The sequence below is a fragment of the Artemia franciscana genome, chromosome 1 (assembly GCF_032884065.1).
Source record: "Artemia franciscana chromosome 1, ASM3288406v1, whole genome shotgun sequence".
In the NCBI taxonomy this organism is placed as follows: domain Eukaryota; kingdom Metazoa; phylum Arthropoda; class Branchiopoda; order Anostraca; family Artemiidae; genus Artemia; species Artemia franciscana.
Window position 1 is genome coordinate 27,263,605 of NC_088863.1, and position 20,136 is coordinate 27,283,740.

Sequence of the window (20,136 nt, forward strand, 5' to 3'; positions counted from 1 at the left end):
TAAAATGTATTTTTCGTTTCATGGAAAACTAATTTCCATATATGATAAAAAAAGATGTATTTTTCTTTTCATTGAAAACTATGATTAATTCCTATTTAAGGAAAATTCTGGGCAGTGCCGCGCTCCCCGAAAGAGGAGGAGGATAGGAGCTGCCCCAAGCTTGTATAGTACCCAAGGTGCGGGCCCATTATAGTGCGAAAATGTCGCCCTTTCTGCTCTCCCCATACAAGGCAAGAATGCACCTCTTTCAGCTCCCAACCCTCATGTCAAGAATTCCGGCCCATTGGGACCTTTGCTCCCAATGGAAGGTGAGAATGTGCCCCCTTTAGCTCCCTATGTCGGATGTAGGTGTGCTCTCCTTGCAAGATGTCAACCCTAATGTAAGTGTAAATTTTTTGATATTCTTTCATAAAGATTGTTTATTACTGGTAAAATAAAACGTATCATGTTTTTTTGCCCTTAGATTAATATTCTTTTTCAGATTACTAATGATCCCTGCCCCGTTAGTTCTGATGTGTTTGAGGAGCCACTGGCCCTTAGATTAATATTCGTTTTCATCATAATAACATACTCTTTTCACTGCTTCAAATCATAAATGTTTCAAGAGAGTAAAAATTTTCATTCTTTTATCAGGCCTTCAATGATGATATCAACCAGTCAATAAACAGTCTGCTCACTGACTTCCGTGGGGTCCCAACAATGGACAAAACTAATACCTAAAACGTAAAGAAGGTGCACTTAACCATATTCATGGAATAATTTCTGGTCTGAAATTCTCAACTGGTAGCATGAGGTCTAAGGACCCAGAGAATCACTTTGTGAGCCTTTTGTATGGAAGAATTTCTTATCGTTAAATCTTTAGCTGGTAGTATGGTCTCAAAATATCTGAAGGGTTCCATTGCTCTCTAAAGAAATTTTCAGACTAATATTCTACTTTCTCTCAACCTAATATGAATTCTTTCACAGGATGAAATTAAAAGTGTTCCAATGAGCTAATAAGCTCTTATCATTTTCTAGGTTCACCTACCAACATCTCTAGGGGTCTACAACCTCTATGGGGACATCAAATCGTTAATGGAGTTGGAACACGCTCTAGAGAATATGGTGGTTTAAGTAACCGGGGGTCAACCCGGTTAATGTAGTTCCCTTATGTTTGATTTGGATAAGCTTGTGTGGGTCTCGGCCTCAATAAGGACTATGTATGGTTTAACTAGCTACCAGCAAGCGAGGGTGAGAAAGTTCCTGCTCCACAAAGTGACAGTGATGAGGGGGAAGTAGGGCAAAGTAGACCTCCCCTCCGTTTTACCTGAAATCTATTTTGCTGATACTGCTTTGCATAATATTTTGTTTTTTTATAGCTGAGTTTGGAGACTCATTTAATATTGTTACAAATGGTAGTATCCATACAGATCCAGTAGATGTAGCACATTTGTAGCACGTCAGCGAGATTGACTTCTTGAACGACTGTGAAATAATCCCTCGCACAAAAATTTTAATGACAAGTAGGGTGAGTTGTACTCGCATTAGCTACGAACAGAGATGCTGACATTTCGCTTGGACTTGCATAATTTTGAGGGTGTTTTTTCGAGTTTGGTCGGTTGAATTTTTGATAGAGTGGAAAATCACAATGAAAACGGTAGTGGGTCAATAGTTTCATTTATAGAAAATTTATATTTAATGATACAAAATTTGAATAGGAATTTGTTTTAAGAGGTGGGAAGGGGAAAGGGGTGCAACATATAATAGTGATTTGTGGGTTTGTGGACGTATGCAGCGCTTCTCTTTCGACACACGGCTTCATGACTTCAAGTATCCAGTTCTTGTCGCTGGGCATAAACCATCGAAAGATGATGCCACTAAGACACATTCGGATAATTTGGCAGTTAATGGGGGTGAGAAGGGGGCAGAGTTTCCTAAAGTAGATTTTAACTGTTTAAAAGGGCAATATCCTGTAAAACCTAAGGGAATAGATATTTTTCAGAGGTGAGCATTTAAAGATTTTGGTTTCAGTGTTACAGTACTACACAGAATATGAAGGGGGGAACTTATAGATAAAAGGGGTTAATATATTCAGTAAGGATGCCGTCCGTTGAATCGGTGAAACACTGGTTATTGCTTCTTTACGTGCCTGCCAGTGAGCCTGAGAGTTCAACCAGCAAGCCTGCCTAAGTGATTAAATTGGACATTTATTTCCCATACAATTATTAGTTGGGTTTTAAGTGCGGGTAAACAGCATGATGGGACCTGCTATTATTGTCCAATGTGTCTATTTAGATTCCGTACTGAGCTAAAAATAAACATTACTTGAGGATCTGTAAGCGTCAAGGATACCAGTCCGTTAAGATGGTTGCGGGCGATAATGCTATCTTACTATTTAAGAATTTTCTGAATTGGCTGTTGCAGAGTGACGAGGTGGAATTAGACATCGACATGCCAAACTCATAGATGTGTGCGACTCATCAAATTTGAATCGAGGTAAAGAACATGAAGCTATTGCAGTCTCTTATGGGCATGCTCAAAGACACTTGTTTAATACCATGCAATCGGTAGAGTTATTTGAGATATTGGGTTGGGAAATCGTATAGGCACACCTGTGTTTGCACTTGTTAAAACAGCCAATAAGTCAATCTCACGCCTGCTCGACGTTAATTATCCAGTGACTCTGTTTTGAGGGTAGTGGGGAAATGTCATTCCGCGAACATGATCATTTATCTAAACTAATTTTATCGGTAGGGAGTAAATATGTTGGACTGGCATATAAATTTTATAATTTAAACGTTAAGCAGAAATACTATCTACCGGGTAATATGCACAATTCCAACTATAGTGTGAAATTCACATAACCATTGTTGGAACGTTTGCAGAAAGATGAAGTGGCAGATGGCGTATGGGTAGATTGGTCTTTTTCATATATCATCATACCCAAATCATCTGAGAAGTTGCTGCTCTTAGAATTCAAATAGAAATGGTTGAAAATGGTAATACGTACTTGAATAAAATCATTTATTTATATTCGTATCGTTTCTTCCCAAATTCCACAAGTCAATTGATTTAATTACAAAAAAGTGATGATTTTAAAAGCGTCCCCCTCCTTAAACAACACTTTCCAGATGCTGCAATGTATGATTTATTACCGTGCAAGGGAATATACCTGTATGAGTGCTACAGCTACACCTCAAGGATATGTGAGAAAAAATTGCCGCCCATTGAAGTGTTCTATGATTCACTTTACGATCGTCAATGCACCACTGCCATCTATGAATTTGCTAAAAAAAAGTTTGAGCAAAGGGAGGGTAAAGATGGAAAGGACAAAAATAAAATGTACCTGGTAAGTGATGTATTGATTTTGTTGGATATTGTCCGACTGGACAATGAATGCGCCAGTGAAAAGTCGAATCCGATTATTTCTTGATATGGACTCCCTTTATTCGTTGGCAATGTCTCTGGCTAGACAGTTCTTGTGCTCCAAATTTCTACAACATTTACACTGCTGAGAAGAATGGACTACAATGATGATTTTTTGAAACTGATGGCAAAAGACGAGTGGAACTTTATCACTCGGTAAAGAGTTTTGTTTTCCCGTGCTTAAGCAGACAGGTTCCAAGGTATTTCTTGAGTCACTATAATTTATCTTTGGTAGAGGACGGGGGTATGCACTGGACACCTTCAAAACAAAAGCTTATTGCCGACCTTCACCCAAAACGGAATATTTTTGTACATCACGTTCTTTTGCGGTGGATACTGGCATACAGTTTCACGGTGACAAATACTCATAGAAATGCTGAATTGGTGGCTTTTGGTAAAAGTATATATGAATACTTTTATTAACATCTTTTTTCATTAAACGAACTGAGACAAAAACAAAGGTTGAAAAAGCAATCTTTGAACTTATTTTAAATTGAGCCTTCGGTCAGATGTGCGAGAGTGTGCGCAATAGTAGCCATTGTGAAGTTTTAACTGACCGAGATGAATATGCTCAAATTATTGAAGATCCGGATTTCACATCGTTCACGATCCTAGACGCCAATATGGTCTTTTTATATCGATAAAAACGTATTTTAACTAAAAACGATGCTGCTGGGAGTGCCTTAATAGAAATTTCAAAAAAATCATGTTGGAATTATATTAAAATGCGTGTAAAGCTCCAATGGCCGGATACACTGACTCACTCCTGTTGAAACTTAAAACAGATATTCTTTTACGATTTGGAAAAGGGTATTCACATACACCAACTATGCATAAGGGTTGGACTACACCAACTGGGACAAGTCCATTTACCCGGAGTGTCAGAGACTGGGCGTGACTTTATATCGAATGGTTTGCTTGCAGGTGTGAAGGCTTATTGTGTGCAAACGCACTATGAGGACATAAAAAACTTCTGCATGGGGTGCCTTCACACTATGTAAAGGAAAACTTTGATGTGAGTGTTTATAGGAACTGTGTAGAAAACAATTTAGTTCAAAAAGCGAAGAACATGGCTATTCACTCTTTAAAGGGTAAAAACTACACAGTTCGAGTAAATAAAAACGCCATGTCCGCCATATCGGACAAAGTCTATGTGCGCGCGGATGGACAGTATGAGGGTACTACCACAAGGTCATTACCTTACTTCAGATCGAGACGTATGTATAGAGTACAGACAGCCTCTCAATCTGGAAAAAGCTCAATAGATGGTGGGAGAGGGGTCTTTTTCCTCTGTCCCCAACAGGTTCCAGCTCAGCAGTGTGTTTTCTTAGTCGTTATCTAATGTTTTAGAAATAATGTTTCTTATATGTATTGTTGTCTACATATTTTTTTATTTATATTAATTTTTTTGCACAAAGCGAAATCGTTGTTTTAAAAAAGATCTTAATATTATACTATTACTTTATACGATGCAATCACAGTTTCCCAGCCCCTCTACCATCCTTCACCCACCGCAGAGGGCACACTGTCTTCCGGCTGCGCCCCTCCAAGTGTTGGCAACCCCAAGTGGTTTTGTAGTGTCCTAGTATTTTTTAATGTTCATGTTCATATGCTTCAGGGCCCATGTAAATAGGTCTTTAAAATTTTATTGTGTATTTATTTACATGAAAGAAAACCATACATTCTATTTTTTGAGTATTCATTCAACAGATTGAGGCATTTTCTTGTTATTTATATTTTAACAGCGATAACAGTAATATGTACCAATTTAAAACTCCATTCAGATCATTTCTGTGCGGCCCTTCAATGTCTGGCAAAACAACACTATTAACGGAAATAATTCAAAATCATGATAAAATGTTTTTAGAAGTCCTGAATAATATCTATTATTGCTATAGTTTGTGACAAGAGTCCTAGGATAAAATAATGAGTATTGCGCAAGACATTTAGGGCCTGGAGTGGCCATTTATTTCGTGGCCCTTAAGCTCATTTAGGGCCTAGACATATTTAGTGCTATTGAACTAAACTGGTGGTTGATTAATCGTGATTTATCTGAACCCATTGAAGAACTGGCTCAAGAGATGTTATAGTTATTCACGGTTCGCTATCATCATAAAAAATTTCCATAACCGTTGTTTTCCATAATATCTTTCAACAGAGTAAATTTATGAAATAACTTGCTTTGAATTTTTCTTATTATATCATTAATAGGGTTCTTTGCGATCCAAGTTATCTTATAACTTTAAATAAGTAAATATATTCCAGTGAACCAACATTTTTACTGCTGGAATACAATCAAGCTACGAATAAGCCTTATGGCTAAAATCTATTAGATCTCAATCAAACATGTCCGAAGATTTACGTGTGGTCACTGGTATTTTGATAGTGAAATTACTGTATATCGACCCGAGAATAGTTAAAAACGTCATTAGTTGTCATCATGACACTGAAGAAACTTCCCGAAATCAGACATTTATTTTTCGTCCTAGGTAATTGAAAATCTGGACTTAGGAAAGCTCAAACATTGCATTGACATTGAATTTATTAAACTCTTATCGGAGCTTTGTTTAAATTGAACTGAAGACAGTGTTCAACTGCCAGGAGTAGTTAGGCAACAGATAAAGCAATATCGTTCACTTTTACGTGCCCTAGCTTGCAAAAAAAGAAAAATATATTAAAATAAAACGACTGTATCAAGCGGGCGGTAGTTTCTTTTCATTGTTACTGCCGATAATCTCGGGACGTATAAACGCTATTTTAGATTCTTAAACCTTACAAATTGGCGCCAATTGGACTCGCTCTTTCACTGAAAAAGTACCTCAAAGATAATCTTGATAAATTTATTAACAATGAAACAATGTTAGATGATTAAAAATTTATTTTGCTTCAAAATGCCCTTCGAAATGTCAACAATCATAAAACCTACGGTGAAAGATTGATCAAACTATATATAATTGGTCAGCCTCAAAATTCTGATAGTTTTAAGACTTTGAAAGCACCAAATCAAAAAAGAGATTTATCTAAAGCTCTATTTAATGATGTGGACCAAAAGTCTCAATCGTATCATGAGCAAAGTAAAAGGCTCTTTACTTATCTCGCTGAAAATGAACATGTGCAAATTGATGGTACTATGAATGAAGTCATAATCCATGGCATGTATTACAATTCAATTGATTGGGAAAAACACGTTTAAAAACGTTAAAGGGAATATAGAGAAATATAAAAAGATATATTATTTTTGTATAGTACGCCAAGCGGGGGTGACGATATGAAAGGTATTAAACGAAAGAGTCTTTCCACCACATTTAGCATGCACACGGGTAGCGGACACTTCACACCGCTTTTATGTTCAAAAGGGTTGAAGTTTTGAACTGTGTATGTGAAAATATTAGCGAAGCGGGAAGTTTTAGTTCTCCCACAACACTTGCTCAAGTCGCTGGCTTTGAAACGAAGTTGGCTACATAGTATTTACAGAATGAACTTAGTTATACTCTTCATTGAAATCATTGAGTTCACATTAATCATTATCGAAAAACTAAAGCCTTTTTCACATTGCATACTTTACAAGCAGATCTAATGTCTGTAGACGAGATTCAAAGACCTCAAAATAAACCCAAAAAAGTACATTTTCCTTGCAATTAGTGGTTTTAGTAGCTATTCATATGCTGTTTCATTATGTTCGAAGAGAGGCGATGAAGTTGATAAAGCTCCCAAATCTATCTTTGAACAATATTCACATAGAAAACTCATACGGAATGAGGTATTGATCGTGTTCATCCATATGTAAAAAAGGTTTTATTGAAATATAACACACTATGCTATCATAGTCATAGTCCTATAAAGAAAGCATTTGCTGAACGTTTGATAAGAACAATTTGACTTTTAACCTCGAGATATTGTACATTGAAAAGTACTGCTGATTTTATTCAAGATTTAGATAAAATCAAGTTGATTTATGATCAACGTCTTCACCGAGGCTTGTCCAATCACAGTCCTCTTGAAGTTCATCATATTAACAATACACTTGACTTTTTTTTTAAACAGTATTGTAATGAAAAGGTTGCGAAGAAGAAATTTAATGTTGGTGATACAGTTCGATTCAACCAACAAGTAATATTTTTTAAAAAGTTGAATTACTTATGGTCCATGGAACTTTTGGAGTATCAAAAGTCTTAGACACTAAATCAGTACCGTATCGTCTACGTGATATGAGAGACAGCGAGGCTCTTGGGGCTGTTTACGAGTATGAATTACAAAAAGTTAAAAACACTGGAATGTATCAAATTGCAAAGATATTAAAGACTCTAACTCGCAAGGGTAAGAGACAGTTGCCTGTTTGTTGGCTAGGATACAACTCTGATTTTGGTCATTGGGTTGCCGCTGAAAACGTTCACAGTGTCTAATAATTTTTATGTGACATTAATGTCCAATATCTCTGATCAACGCTAAAGTGATTTTAATAAGATGTGCGATTTTTGGACAGAACTCTCCCTCACCATTAACTTGAAGGGGAGATATGAAGTTGCTCTTGTCGATTGTATTCTTAAAATATCGTATACAAGGGCAAAAGAGCAAAATCGAATATTTTCATATAAAAGGGTAAAATACACCTCATCTCTCATCAGTCTGAACTCAGGCCGGGAACTTAAAACGTCGCTCTTGTCAAAGAAGAAACCAAAAGTAAAAATTGTTTGATGGAAAAAGGATTTATTTCCCTAGAAATTGCATATTTATCAAATAAAGGATCTCACCCTTCAGTTGACTCATCTCTGAATCTTTTCAATGCAGAAACTGTTGATGTAAGTGTAAAACATGGTTACTATGAACGAATTTATACGCAACAATCGCTCTTTGAAAACGTAAATTTTCAAATTTAATCCAGTGAAGATTGTTTCATACATTTGCCTTCCGCATGTATAGATTCGGATTTGATTGCCGAAAAATCTAACAATGAAAAACCAAGTGCAGGTAAAGGTTTATTCTATGAAATTTTTGTGCTATACAATTTTTTGAGACAACTCAATGTCTCATAAATGGAATAGTGGTAAATATAAGCAATAGTCTTTCAAATTATACCAGTTTTACAGAATTCATGTTGATGACCTGAATGCCCTATAAGAAATTGAGAGATGTGTCAATAGGATACGAATATAAAACGGATTCTGGCACTACCAGTATACTTAGAAATACGACAACTAAAGATTTACGCTTGATTTGGAAAATCAATCTCGAAATATTTAATATGCTTCATTGAATGCCTCCCAATGTTAAGATTGATATAAAGCTACAACTTGCTCCTTCCAATTTTATTTTGCAAAAAGTAGTGGCTGGTGCACCTGGTGTGATAGTCTCCCACAACTCGGTGTTACTTCATGTGTGAAAACAACATGTTAGGAGTTCTCTTGCATTGGTAATTGATAAATTAAAAACTAGTCGAAATAATATCAAACTGCTCGTTCCACACACAGTCACGAATCAACGACATATTGCCACGGGTCCACGTACCTACACTGATTCATCATTTATCAATGGCGAAATTCCTTGAAAACTCGCTTTTGCTTCTGTAAAAAGTGACAGTGCCGTATTATTATAGACAAATTCTCCACATGAATTTGAAATATTTGGACTTTAATCTCTTGAATGTGAAGTAAACTGAATTCCACTCTAAAATTTATCCTTTGATAAATCTTTCATGACCCTATATGGATTGACAATGCAATCTCTAGAACGAGATTCAGAACTATATGAAAATGGTGTAACCGAAGAAATGTTTGCAGAAAATTCATGTTATAACTGTATTGGATTTGTCCGGTAATCAAGATGTGACTATGTTCCGAAAGGGCACAGTAATTTTAGAGTGCTCATTTGATGAGCCGTTAAAGGAGAGTATTGCATTAATCTCTCTAAGTAAATCTGAAACCTATTTGAAAATTACCCCCGATGGCTGTGTTCTATTAGACTAGGCACCATGAAAACAAATCAAATAATCAATTTATTGACTTTTGATCCCTACCTTTCCAAATACAAATCCTATTGCACACCTTTGGATTTCTTCGACCATATTCAAAGTGTTAACAATACCCTTATCATTCTTAATAATAGTCAATCAACTGAAAAGACGGGGCATTGGCTGCATATTTCAAACAGCAAAGAATATTGATTTTGTTTATCCTCTTTGCCTATCATATACATTGTGCATCCCACAAATTAAACATTTCATTGAGCAAAGTTGAAAATTAATAATTCGAAATTGGAAGGGAGTACAAGATTTATCAACCAAAAGTTTCAGTTTTCATGCGCTATTATATTTTTTATAGCTCATGGATATACTTAGAGTGAATTTCTTAGCATTTGTGGTGATAATTCTCGATTGAACGATTTTCTTATTGAAAATACCCTTTCCTACCTGTATAATATAAATTTCAGTGCCCTAATAGTGAAATGCATCGAAAAGGTTTGTGAATTTGTTTATTAATAAAACTTGTATGTACAAAATTGCATATCCTTTAGATTTTTTCTTCCACATATAGGTAACCATCGCCCATGAAAAACAATGGCAGCTCGTCAAGATTCAACTTGTATTCTTCTTGGCATGTAAAGTCATTGTTACATTTCTTACAATATAATATAATTTCATTTTACTTTATCTCTTAGTAAAGTCAATAACACTATTCTGAATAATATTGTAAAATTCAAGTGTTTCAATTTGATTATTTGAAACTATGTTACACATAAAATCCTCAAGTGAGGAATCACTTCCTGTAAGAGCCTAATAAAAATTGGTAGGTTTATAATGATAGTAGCCGGTATCTTCACAGCAATGTCGTAAAAATCAGACCTTTTTTTTATTCCAGAAAGTGAAGCGTAGGCCAGGTTTTTCCTACCAAAATAATTAAAAACCCTATCGACACAAGTCTCTTAAAAATAAAAATAAACTGAAATCACATATAGCGTTTTTTCGCAATCATGTCAGGGTAAGTATTTTCCCGTTGATTTGATTTATCATAGTGACAATTGGAGCATAAAAAACTTTTAGTTTGGGAAGCAAAAAGTTCTCCAGCACAGGAATTACAGTCTTTAATTTGCACTGCTTATCAACTATGCAATTCACATGGATTGTATAATATACACTTTTCATTATAATCATCCATAATAGTACAATTCTCACAGGATGACCAGCTGCTCAATGTATACAAAAATAATGGACACGTGTAAAACATTTTTAATGTTGACTGTCTCACTGCTAAAAAGAAATTGATTCATGATCAATAAAATGAAAATCTTCAAGGAGAAGGAGTAATCAAATGAAGTTAGAAAACTCGTTCGACTTATTTGTTGTTGCCATGTAAAATGGTCTTCTAGGTAGTGGTTAAAAGCATAATCACAATATCATTTTGTTTGGTTTTAATTAATATATCAAATAAATTGAGTAAGTGCATCTAGACCACAACATAAAAGTTTCATTTGATATTCCAAAGATGGAGACTCATTTCTCATTATATTGTTAGTCATTGTTTAAAAAATTATTTTCCTTTGAAGTGACAACTCTAGAAAATCATCATCTAGAATCGAACATTGTTCCAAAGTCACTAGATTCTGTATGATGGTTTAAATCTCAAATCCAGTCATTTATAATTCTGACACTCTCACTATCGATTGTAGATTAACAATGATTTTGTCTTGCTAGCAACAAACTTACTCCTATTTATAGATTGACTCAGATCTTTTTCTTCAATGTATTTCACTAATTCATTTAATCTGGCTTTTAATCATTGTATATGCATCAAATTCACTTTTTGTTGCAAAGGATAACTGTTCTTCCAACTTATATTTGCTTAATGATATAATATATCGCGCAAACATTTTGTCCCATTTTAGCCGGCAACTCCTTGTAATTTCTACTGCAGCACTAGACACTCTAGGCTTCATTCTACCATTGGTAGCATCTTCAATATCCAATAAAGTAAAAGTATTCATTACTAGAGAATAATGTTTTCATAGTGAACTCCTTTTCAATACTGAAGCAAATCTTAAGATTCAACAAGTCACGTGTCGTGGACCCTCAAAACCAGTTTTACTGGATTAAAAAAGCTCAACCAGAACCAAAATAAGTCACGTAAAATTACGTCATCTTCACCTGTAAATATTGGACCTTGACGCAATTTTTTACAGCTGAGACTTCCCCATTTGATTAGTGGACTCTAACAAGTCCTATTGCGTAACAATTAAGGCAGTCCTTATTTGGTAGGGTCTCGTAAGTTTTGTAAAGAACAGCCAAAGAAAACAGGACTTGGTGGTGGCCCCCTGAAGATTTTCTCCTACACCTTGGGTTTCTAATCATAGCAACCATATAAATCCTGATTTGGCGGGGTATCGTATGTTTTTTAACTACTCAAAGAAACTATTAAGTAACAATCAAAGTCTATTACGTAATACCCAAAGAAAACCAGGCCCTTATAGGTTTTGTTAAGCATCAGAGAAACTACTGCATAACATGCACCTGCGTCTTGCCCTGAGAGGGTCACCATTAGACCTTTTCCGTAATCATAATTCATTAAGGGAAGAAAATATTGGCTATGGGTCTCGTGGAAATGCCTATGACATCACTACTCTAAAAGATTCTCAATTACTTTAATCCCAATCCGAAGGCCTAAGTCCATAAGGTATGCAGACATTTATAGTTTCGTCGTAACTTTTTAAAATGTAGAAAATGACAGAATAATTTAACCTCATAAGCCATATTTTAATACACTTTATCTAACCATCTCTGAGAGGGACTTTCGTTTTGTTTTTTCTTTTCTTTTTTCTTGATACAATTGTTGTAATAATTATTTACACAATTATTTAAAAATTAGTTTCTTAATACAACACAATTAAAACTAATAAGTTTCAAATAGACATGTTATATTGGCTAACGGCTTGTCTTTGAAATATTAGAAACATGAGTGTCCAAATTTTGATCAAGAGTGTAACACCTACAAGTTAAATTTTTGATCCGAAATATAACTTGAGACAGGAGGGGTAAAGGCTGGGGTTTAATCCACCGGTGTTAAATTTTCAAGGATTTACAAACAATGTTATCTTTGAATGCCTTGGAAGCACCCTTCAGTATTTTAAATGTGCTACTTTTAATGCTACAACGTTTAAGTTTTTTATTATTTAAACTCATTAACTGTCAAGACATCAGGAATTGTCATCTATAGGAAATATGTAAGGACTAACGTCGGCAAGTAATCTCCTATGGTGGGACAATGACCAGATTGGTCTAATCATACGGATATTAAGGCTTTCTTATCATCAATAATCCACTAGTGTTTTGGAACCAACAGAACCCAATACGAGCTTTCTTAGGAAGTAGGAAAAGCTACTTTTACGACTATACTATATTTCCCCCAATACAACCATTACTTTTATTGTAGAGCATAACTCTGAGATTTATAACTCGTATTCAAATAACTCTGAGTCAAAGGATCGAGCATGCTAAAAAGTGTTACCTTTTGTAACACTGAAATTGTCAAAATTGAACAGTAATATTTTTTTTTTATAAAATTTCGTAAGTTAAACTTAACCACCGAGTATTCGATTTATAAATATAAAATTTTTGTCCTTTTTTACGAAATTTGAGGTGGTACTTTCTTCAGATGTTTTCTAGTAAAGGCTTGAGAATATTTTTATGTCTTGCTTCTTTTTCGAGAAACTAGTGGAGAATAAAATTGAAACAATTTTTCTTCTAGTTTCCTTGTTGGTGAAGATGGTAATGCTTATGAGGGTAGAGGCTGGGATCGTGTTGGAGCTCATGCCCCAGGATACAACTCACAAAGCATTGGAATCTGTATTATTGGGACTTTTACATGTAAGGACATTTGAATGTTATGTAAATTACATTTAATAAGGGTGCAATTTTTTTGCTACATTACAAATCAGAATCAATGTGAGAGATATGCTTCTACAAACTACACCCAGTTGATCTTAAATCCTGGTTTGCTTTTATACTAAGTTCCTTCATATATATATATACTAGCTGTTGGGGTGGTGGGGCACCCCCTCCCAAGCCCCCCGCACGCGTAAGTCGTTACGCGCCATATTAGTTACGCGCCGTTGTAGTTGTGTCCCTGTGTCCCACCTGTGATATATATATATATATATATATATATATATATATATATATATATATATATATATATATATATATATATATATATATATATATATATATATATATATATATATATATATATATATATATATATATATATATATATATATCTATATATATAAAAATAAGTTGTCTGTGTGTGTGTGGGTCTGTTTGTCGGGTGACATGATGTTTGTGTGTCGACTAACGTCATGTTTTCAACTGACGAAATTACAGACCGGGACATCGGGACACAAATGACGACCGGGACACCGGCACATAGGGAATATAAATGACGACTCTCAAAGAGAAAGCGACCGGGACAAAAGGAATGTTCGATTAGCAATCACCATCAACAAAGCACCGGGACATAAATGACGACCGGGACACAGGGAGTATAAATGACGACCAGGACATAAGTAAAAAAAAAACTAAAAAAAACTAAAAAAGGTAAAAACTACAAAAAAACTAAAAAGAAAAAAAAAACTAAAAACTAATAAAAAACTAAAAAAGACCGGGACACCGGGATACAAATGACAACCGGGACACAGGGAATATAAATGACGACCGGGACACAGGGACACAACTACAACGGGGACGCCGGGGGGCACAGGGGGATATAAATGACGACCGGGACACCGGGACACAAGGAATATAAATGACGCCCGGGACACTCAAAGAGAAATCACAGACTGGGACACCGGGACACAAATGGCGACCGGGACACAGGGAATATAAATGACGGCCGGGACACAGGGACAAAACTACAAAGGGGACGCCGGGGGGCACAGGTGGATATATAAATGACGATGGCGACACAGGGAATGGTCGATTAGCAATCACCATCAACAAAGCTCAAGGGCAATCATTAGAATCATGAGGTATAGATCTGAATACGGATTGTTTTCCCATGGACCATTATATGTTGCATGTTCAAGAGTCGGTAAACCTGACAATCTATTTATATGCACAGACAATGGGACAGCAAAGAATGTTGTATATTCGCAAGTTTTACGTAGTTAAAAACATATATATATATATATATATATATATATATATATATATATATATATATATATATATATATATATATATATATATATATATATATATATATATATATATAAATATATATATATATATATATATATATATATATATATATATATATATATATATATGTATATATATATATATTTATATATATATATATATATATATATATATATATATATATATATATATATATATATATATATATATATATATATATATATATCTATATTCACAGGTGGGACATAGGGACACAACTACAATGGCGCGTAACTAATATGGCGCGTAACGACTTACGCGCGCGGGGTGGCGCGAAGCGCCACCCCAACAGCTAGTATATATATATGTATATATATATATATATATATATATATATATATATATATATATATATATATATATATATATATATATATATATATATATATATATGTTGCATACAAATAGATTGTCAGGTTTACTGACTCTTGAACATGCAACATATAATTGTCCATGGGAAAAACAATCCGTATTCAGATCTATACCTCATTATTCTAATGATGTGTCACTGTGTCCCGGTCTTCATTTATATTCTCTGTGTCCTGGTCGTCATTTGTGTCCCGGTGTCCCAGTTTGTAATTTCTCTTTGAGTGTCCCGGTCGTCATTTATATTCCCTGTGTCCCGGTGTCCTGGTCGTCATTTGTGTCCCGGTGTCCCGGTCTATAATTTCTATTCGAACAATCCCTGTGTCCCGGTCGTCATTTATATATCCCACCTGTGCCCCAGGCGTCCCCGTTGTAGTTGTGTCCCTGTGTCCCGGTCGTCATTTATATTCCCTGTGTCCCGGTCGTGATTTGTGTCCAGGTGTCCCAGTCTGTAATTTCTCTTTGAGGTTCCCGGTCGTCATTTATATTCCCTGTGTCCCGGTCGTCATTTGTGTCCCGGTGTCCCGGTATGGAATTTCATCAGTTGCCAAACATGACGTCAGTCGACAAACACCTTTATAACGCATACAGCTCAATCCTTATAATGACGTCAGTCGACACACAAACATGACGTCACTCGACACACACACACACAGACAACTTATTTTTATATATAGAATATATATATATATATATATATATATATATATATATATATATATATATATATATATATATATATATATATATATATATATATATATATATATATATATATATATATATATATATATATATATATATATATATATATATATATATATATATATATATATATATATATATATATATATATATATATATATATATATATACTAGCTGTTGGGGTGGCGCTTCGCGCCACCCCAACACCTAGTTGGTGGGGCGCTTCGCGCCCCCCCAAGCCCCCCCGCGCGCGTAAGTCGTTACGCGCCATATTAGTTACGCGCCATTGTAGTTGTGTCCCCGTGTCCCACCTGTGAATAGAGATAGATATAAATATATGTTTTTAACTACGTAAAACATGCGAATATACAACATTCTTCGCTGTCCCATTGTCTGTGCATATAAATGGGGGCGCTTCGCCCCCCCCCAAGAACCCCCCGCACGCGTAAGTCGTTACGCGCCATATTAGTTACGCGCCATTGTAGTTGTGTCCCTATGTCCCACCTGTGAATATAGATAGATATATATATATATGTTTTTAACTACGTAAAACTTGCGAATATACAACATTCTTTGCTGTCCCATTGTCTGTGCATATAAATAGATTGTCAGGTTTACCGACTCTTGAACATGCAACATATAATGGTCCATGGGAAAACAATCCGTATTCAGATCTATACCTCATGATTCTAATGATTGCCCTTGAGCTTTGTTGATGGTGATTGCTAATCGACCCTTCCCTGTCCCCGTGTCCCGGTCGTCATTTATATCCCCCTGTGCCCCCCGGCGTCCCCGTTGTAGTTTTGTCCCTGTGTCCCGGTCGTCATTTATATTCCCTGTGTCCCGGTCGTCATTTGTATCCCGGTGTCCCGGTCTGTATATACATTCGTTTTTTAGTTTTGTTTTTCTCCTTTATTTTTTTCCTTTTTATTTTTTTTTTTTTTAGTTTATTTAGATTTTTTATTAGTTTTTAGTTTTTTTTCTTTTTAGTTTTTTTGTAGTTTTTACCTTCTTTTTAGTTTTTTTTTACTTATGTCCTGGTCGTCATTTATACTCATTGTGTCCCGGTGCTTTGTTGATTGCTAATCGAACATTCCTTTTGTCCCGGTCGCTTTCTCTTTGAGTGTCGTCATTTATTTTTTTCTTTTTTAGTTCTTTTAGTTTTTACCTTTTTTAGTTTTTTTTTAGTTTTTTAGATGAAAATTTTTTTTAGTTTTTTTCTTTTTTTTCTTTTTAGTTTTTTATTGGTTTTTACCTTTTTTTAGCTTTTTTAGTTTTTTTTCGTTTTTTCTTTTTACTTTTTTTTTTATCTTTTTTATTTTTTTTTATTTTTATTCTTAATTTTATTAGTTTTCTTTTTCTCTTCTATTTTTCAGTTTTTTCCTTTTTTTTAGTTTTTTTTTTAGTTTTTAGTTTTTTTAGTTTTTTACCTTTTTTTAGTTTTTTTATTTTTTTAGCTTTTTTATTTTTTTTATTAGTTTTTTTGTAGTTTTTGCCTTTTTTTAGTTTTTTTCAGTTTTTTTTTAGTTTTTAGTTTTTTACCTTTTTTAGCCTAACCAGGATTTGAACCTGGGACCTTCATTCTCCGTTCTGACACCCTCTCTCACCGAGTGACTACTCCAGCATGTTCATTTTGGTGTTTTAAATGGTATATTATTAACCAAATTAATGTGTTTTACAATATGCTAAGCATCGTCATAACAAAAATGATGGCAACTAATTTCATGACGTCAGCCGAAACATGACGTCACCTGATCCACAGATCCACAGACAACTTATTTTTATATATATAGATATATATATGTATATATATATATATATATATATATATATATATATATATATATATATATATATATATATATATATATATGTATATATGTGTGTGTGTGTGTGTGTGTGCGTGTGTGTGTGTGACATATATGTGTATGTATACATTCTTCCTGTAAGAAAAGCAATAATCGGGCTCATGAGAGATTAAAGTGCTTGGTTATTTTACTGAGGGCATCAAAATCAAATGAGAAGTATTTCGTGGAAGTGAAAAGAAGTACTTTGATTCGGTACAACTGTGATTCTTAAAATACAAGTTCTTTCTATTGACGTTCATATGCTAGTCTAACCATTATACCTTTTTCATAGTTGAAAAGCTTGAATGAGAAATCATGCGATTATGCGTGATTAGGCGTATAACCAAGATACAAATGACGTAGTTTACATCAATATATCCCATCTAGGATAAAAATAGATTATTTCAGTGTAGTTACAATCAGATATGTCATTCATTGTAAGTTCTAAACGTTCATATTGTATAGTACGACCTTTACTAGTGATTTATGCTGTTATACACTTTTTTGTTGCTTCAGTTTTGATGACAAGGGGTCCTAACTCTCTAAAAATATGAAAAACGATGGATATACATTGATTTACTTAATATTGATAGTTTCTTTTGTATACGGTTTGACAGTAAGAAATGTAACCTCGTTCAGAGAGTTTTCTGGAATTTAAGTTAAATGTATTGCATTGTCTTGACCTTGCTTTTTCAAGTAGTAAATTTTTTTACGCAGTATCTATATGTAGGCTATAGTTGCAAATAGCTGGAGAATAGGGGAAAATTAATTTGCTCTCTTCAATGAACCTGGAGGCCCCATTGAAATTTAATAAATGTTGACTGAAAGATGCCTTATTGAAGCCCCACTCTATGAAAATAAGCCTCCGTTCTCTTGCTCAGGCTTATAAATGCGTGCCCTCTTATAAGGGCACACACAAGCCTAATTCTTGTATTTTTGTTCTTCTTAGTTGTTTATTTAACCTTACATTTGAAAACGAAAACTTCCCTCAGAAGAATATTTTTCAAGTAAAATCATTTATTTTGGCAATGCGTAGGCAATTTGGCTAGGATTGACGGAGTTGCATTTTTTCAACAGTTATTAAGGGTTCTTAACATTAAAATAATTTTTTTTTTTTTTATTGATCATTCGGAATTAATGAAACACAATTAATTTTTTCGTCAAGGTATTCAAGGAAAATTTGATTTTCTGGACTTACTTCATATGACAGAACCATTTAGTTATTTTGCGAGAGCAACACTTTGGTTTTGCCGTGTCTTTTTTTCCTTGCACCCCTTATTTATAGAAAGTGATAAGGGTCTAACCTCTGCGGTTTTTATGGGAAGTGTGAACTTTAGGCCAGATTGATGAATATGACTTAGCATTTTGGAAAGCTTCGTGGAACTCTTACCTGGGGCTAAAAATCTATTGTTTCTACCAATTTCTGTTTATGGTTTCAGTTGAGTTTATCATTCATTTTTTCGCACTTGGGATCGCAGTAAAGAAATGGTATCAGATGTGCCTCTTAAACTTTAAAAGTTCTCTCAATGCAAAAGAAATTAGAGTTTATCCTTCGCTCCTTTCTAAGTGATGAAATTTGCAACTTGGCCTGCGGCAAAAAAGTCAACTTTTGAACTGAGACAGATAGTTTTTTTTCGAAGGCAGTCGATAGCTTTTGATGAGCTGATCAAAGTATATGTCATTCATGTTTTGGTAGAAAAATTCCTTCGTGAGACATATCAATTTGAAAGTTTAAGGGGGTTGACAACTTCAGTAGTAAGGTACACACTGAAACCAAAAATAGGCCGATACCAATTGTGAGATATAGGAGAGTTTTAAGCTATTTTCAGGTGTTTGCTCATAATGATCTTTGGGAATGAGGGGCTCGTAACTTTTGCTAGTTGATTTACCTGTTATTTCTTTCTGGTGTATTTGATCGTAAGATCAATTTGGTTCCAGTGGTAAGACATGTAGGAGACTTGTAAGTAATGATCGGCTGTTAGGCTACAATCATTTTAAGCGATGAGGGCTTTGAAACTTCTGTGAATTGGTGTACCTTGTATTTATTTTAAGATCCTTACAGATTAACAACTTTAGCGTTTAATCGAGGCGAGGAAAAAAAACCAAAGCGTTGCTCTCGTAACTTTTAGCTTGGCGAACCCGAACAAAGGTTGCCGCAACCCCTCAAGTTGCTAATGCAACGTATATCTAGTTATACTGGTATATGAACAGTTACTACACGTTTTGTATGCAACTCCTAGAGGTATACCTAATCTTAAGAGGTGTCTTACTTTTAGCAAGCGTACCAAACACTTCAGCTCAAAATGCTGCTAAGAACCTGATATCATGTGGTGTAAGCAACGGCAAAATCAGATCGGCATACAGCCTAATCGGTCATCGTCAAGCCACATCTACTGAATGTCCGGGTAATGCTCTGTACGACCTCATTAAGTCATGGGACAACTACAACCCCAATCCATAGAGACAATCGGATACTTTTCCTTTTCTGTTTTATTCAATTTTTGCTTTTAAATAAACCTGCCGTATTTAAGTGTAATTTCTTTTGCATTATAATGTATGTTCACACAGATTAGTTTTTACACAATC

At 34.7% G+C, this 20,136-nt stretch overlaps 1 protein-coding gene across 1 annotated transcript in view; it reads left to right on the forward strand.

Moving 5' to 3' along the window:
• The window catches only part of LOC136027863 (peptidoglycan-recognition protein SC2-like), a 28,284-nt gene extending 8,198 nt beyond the window's left edge, over positions 1 to 20,086 (forward strand). Inside the window, exons 3-4 of the mRNA XM_065705280.1 lie at positions 13,140 to 13,258; positions 19,827 to 20,086. Of these exons, the coding sequence (XP_065561352.1) occupies positions 13,140 to 13,258; positions 19,827 to 20,011 (304 nt within the window). The 3' untranslated portion in view covers positions 20,012 to 20,086. The remainder of the gene's footprint in view (positions 1 to 13,139; positions 13,259 to 19,826) is intronic.
• The last annotated feature ends 50 nt before the right edge of the window (positions 20,087 to 20,136 follow it).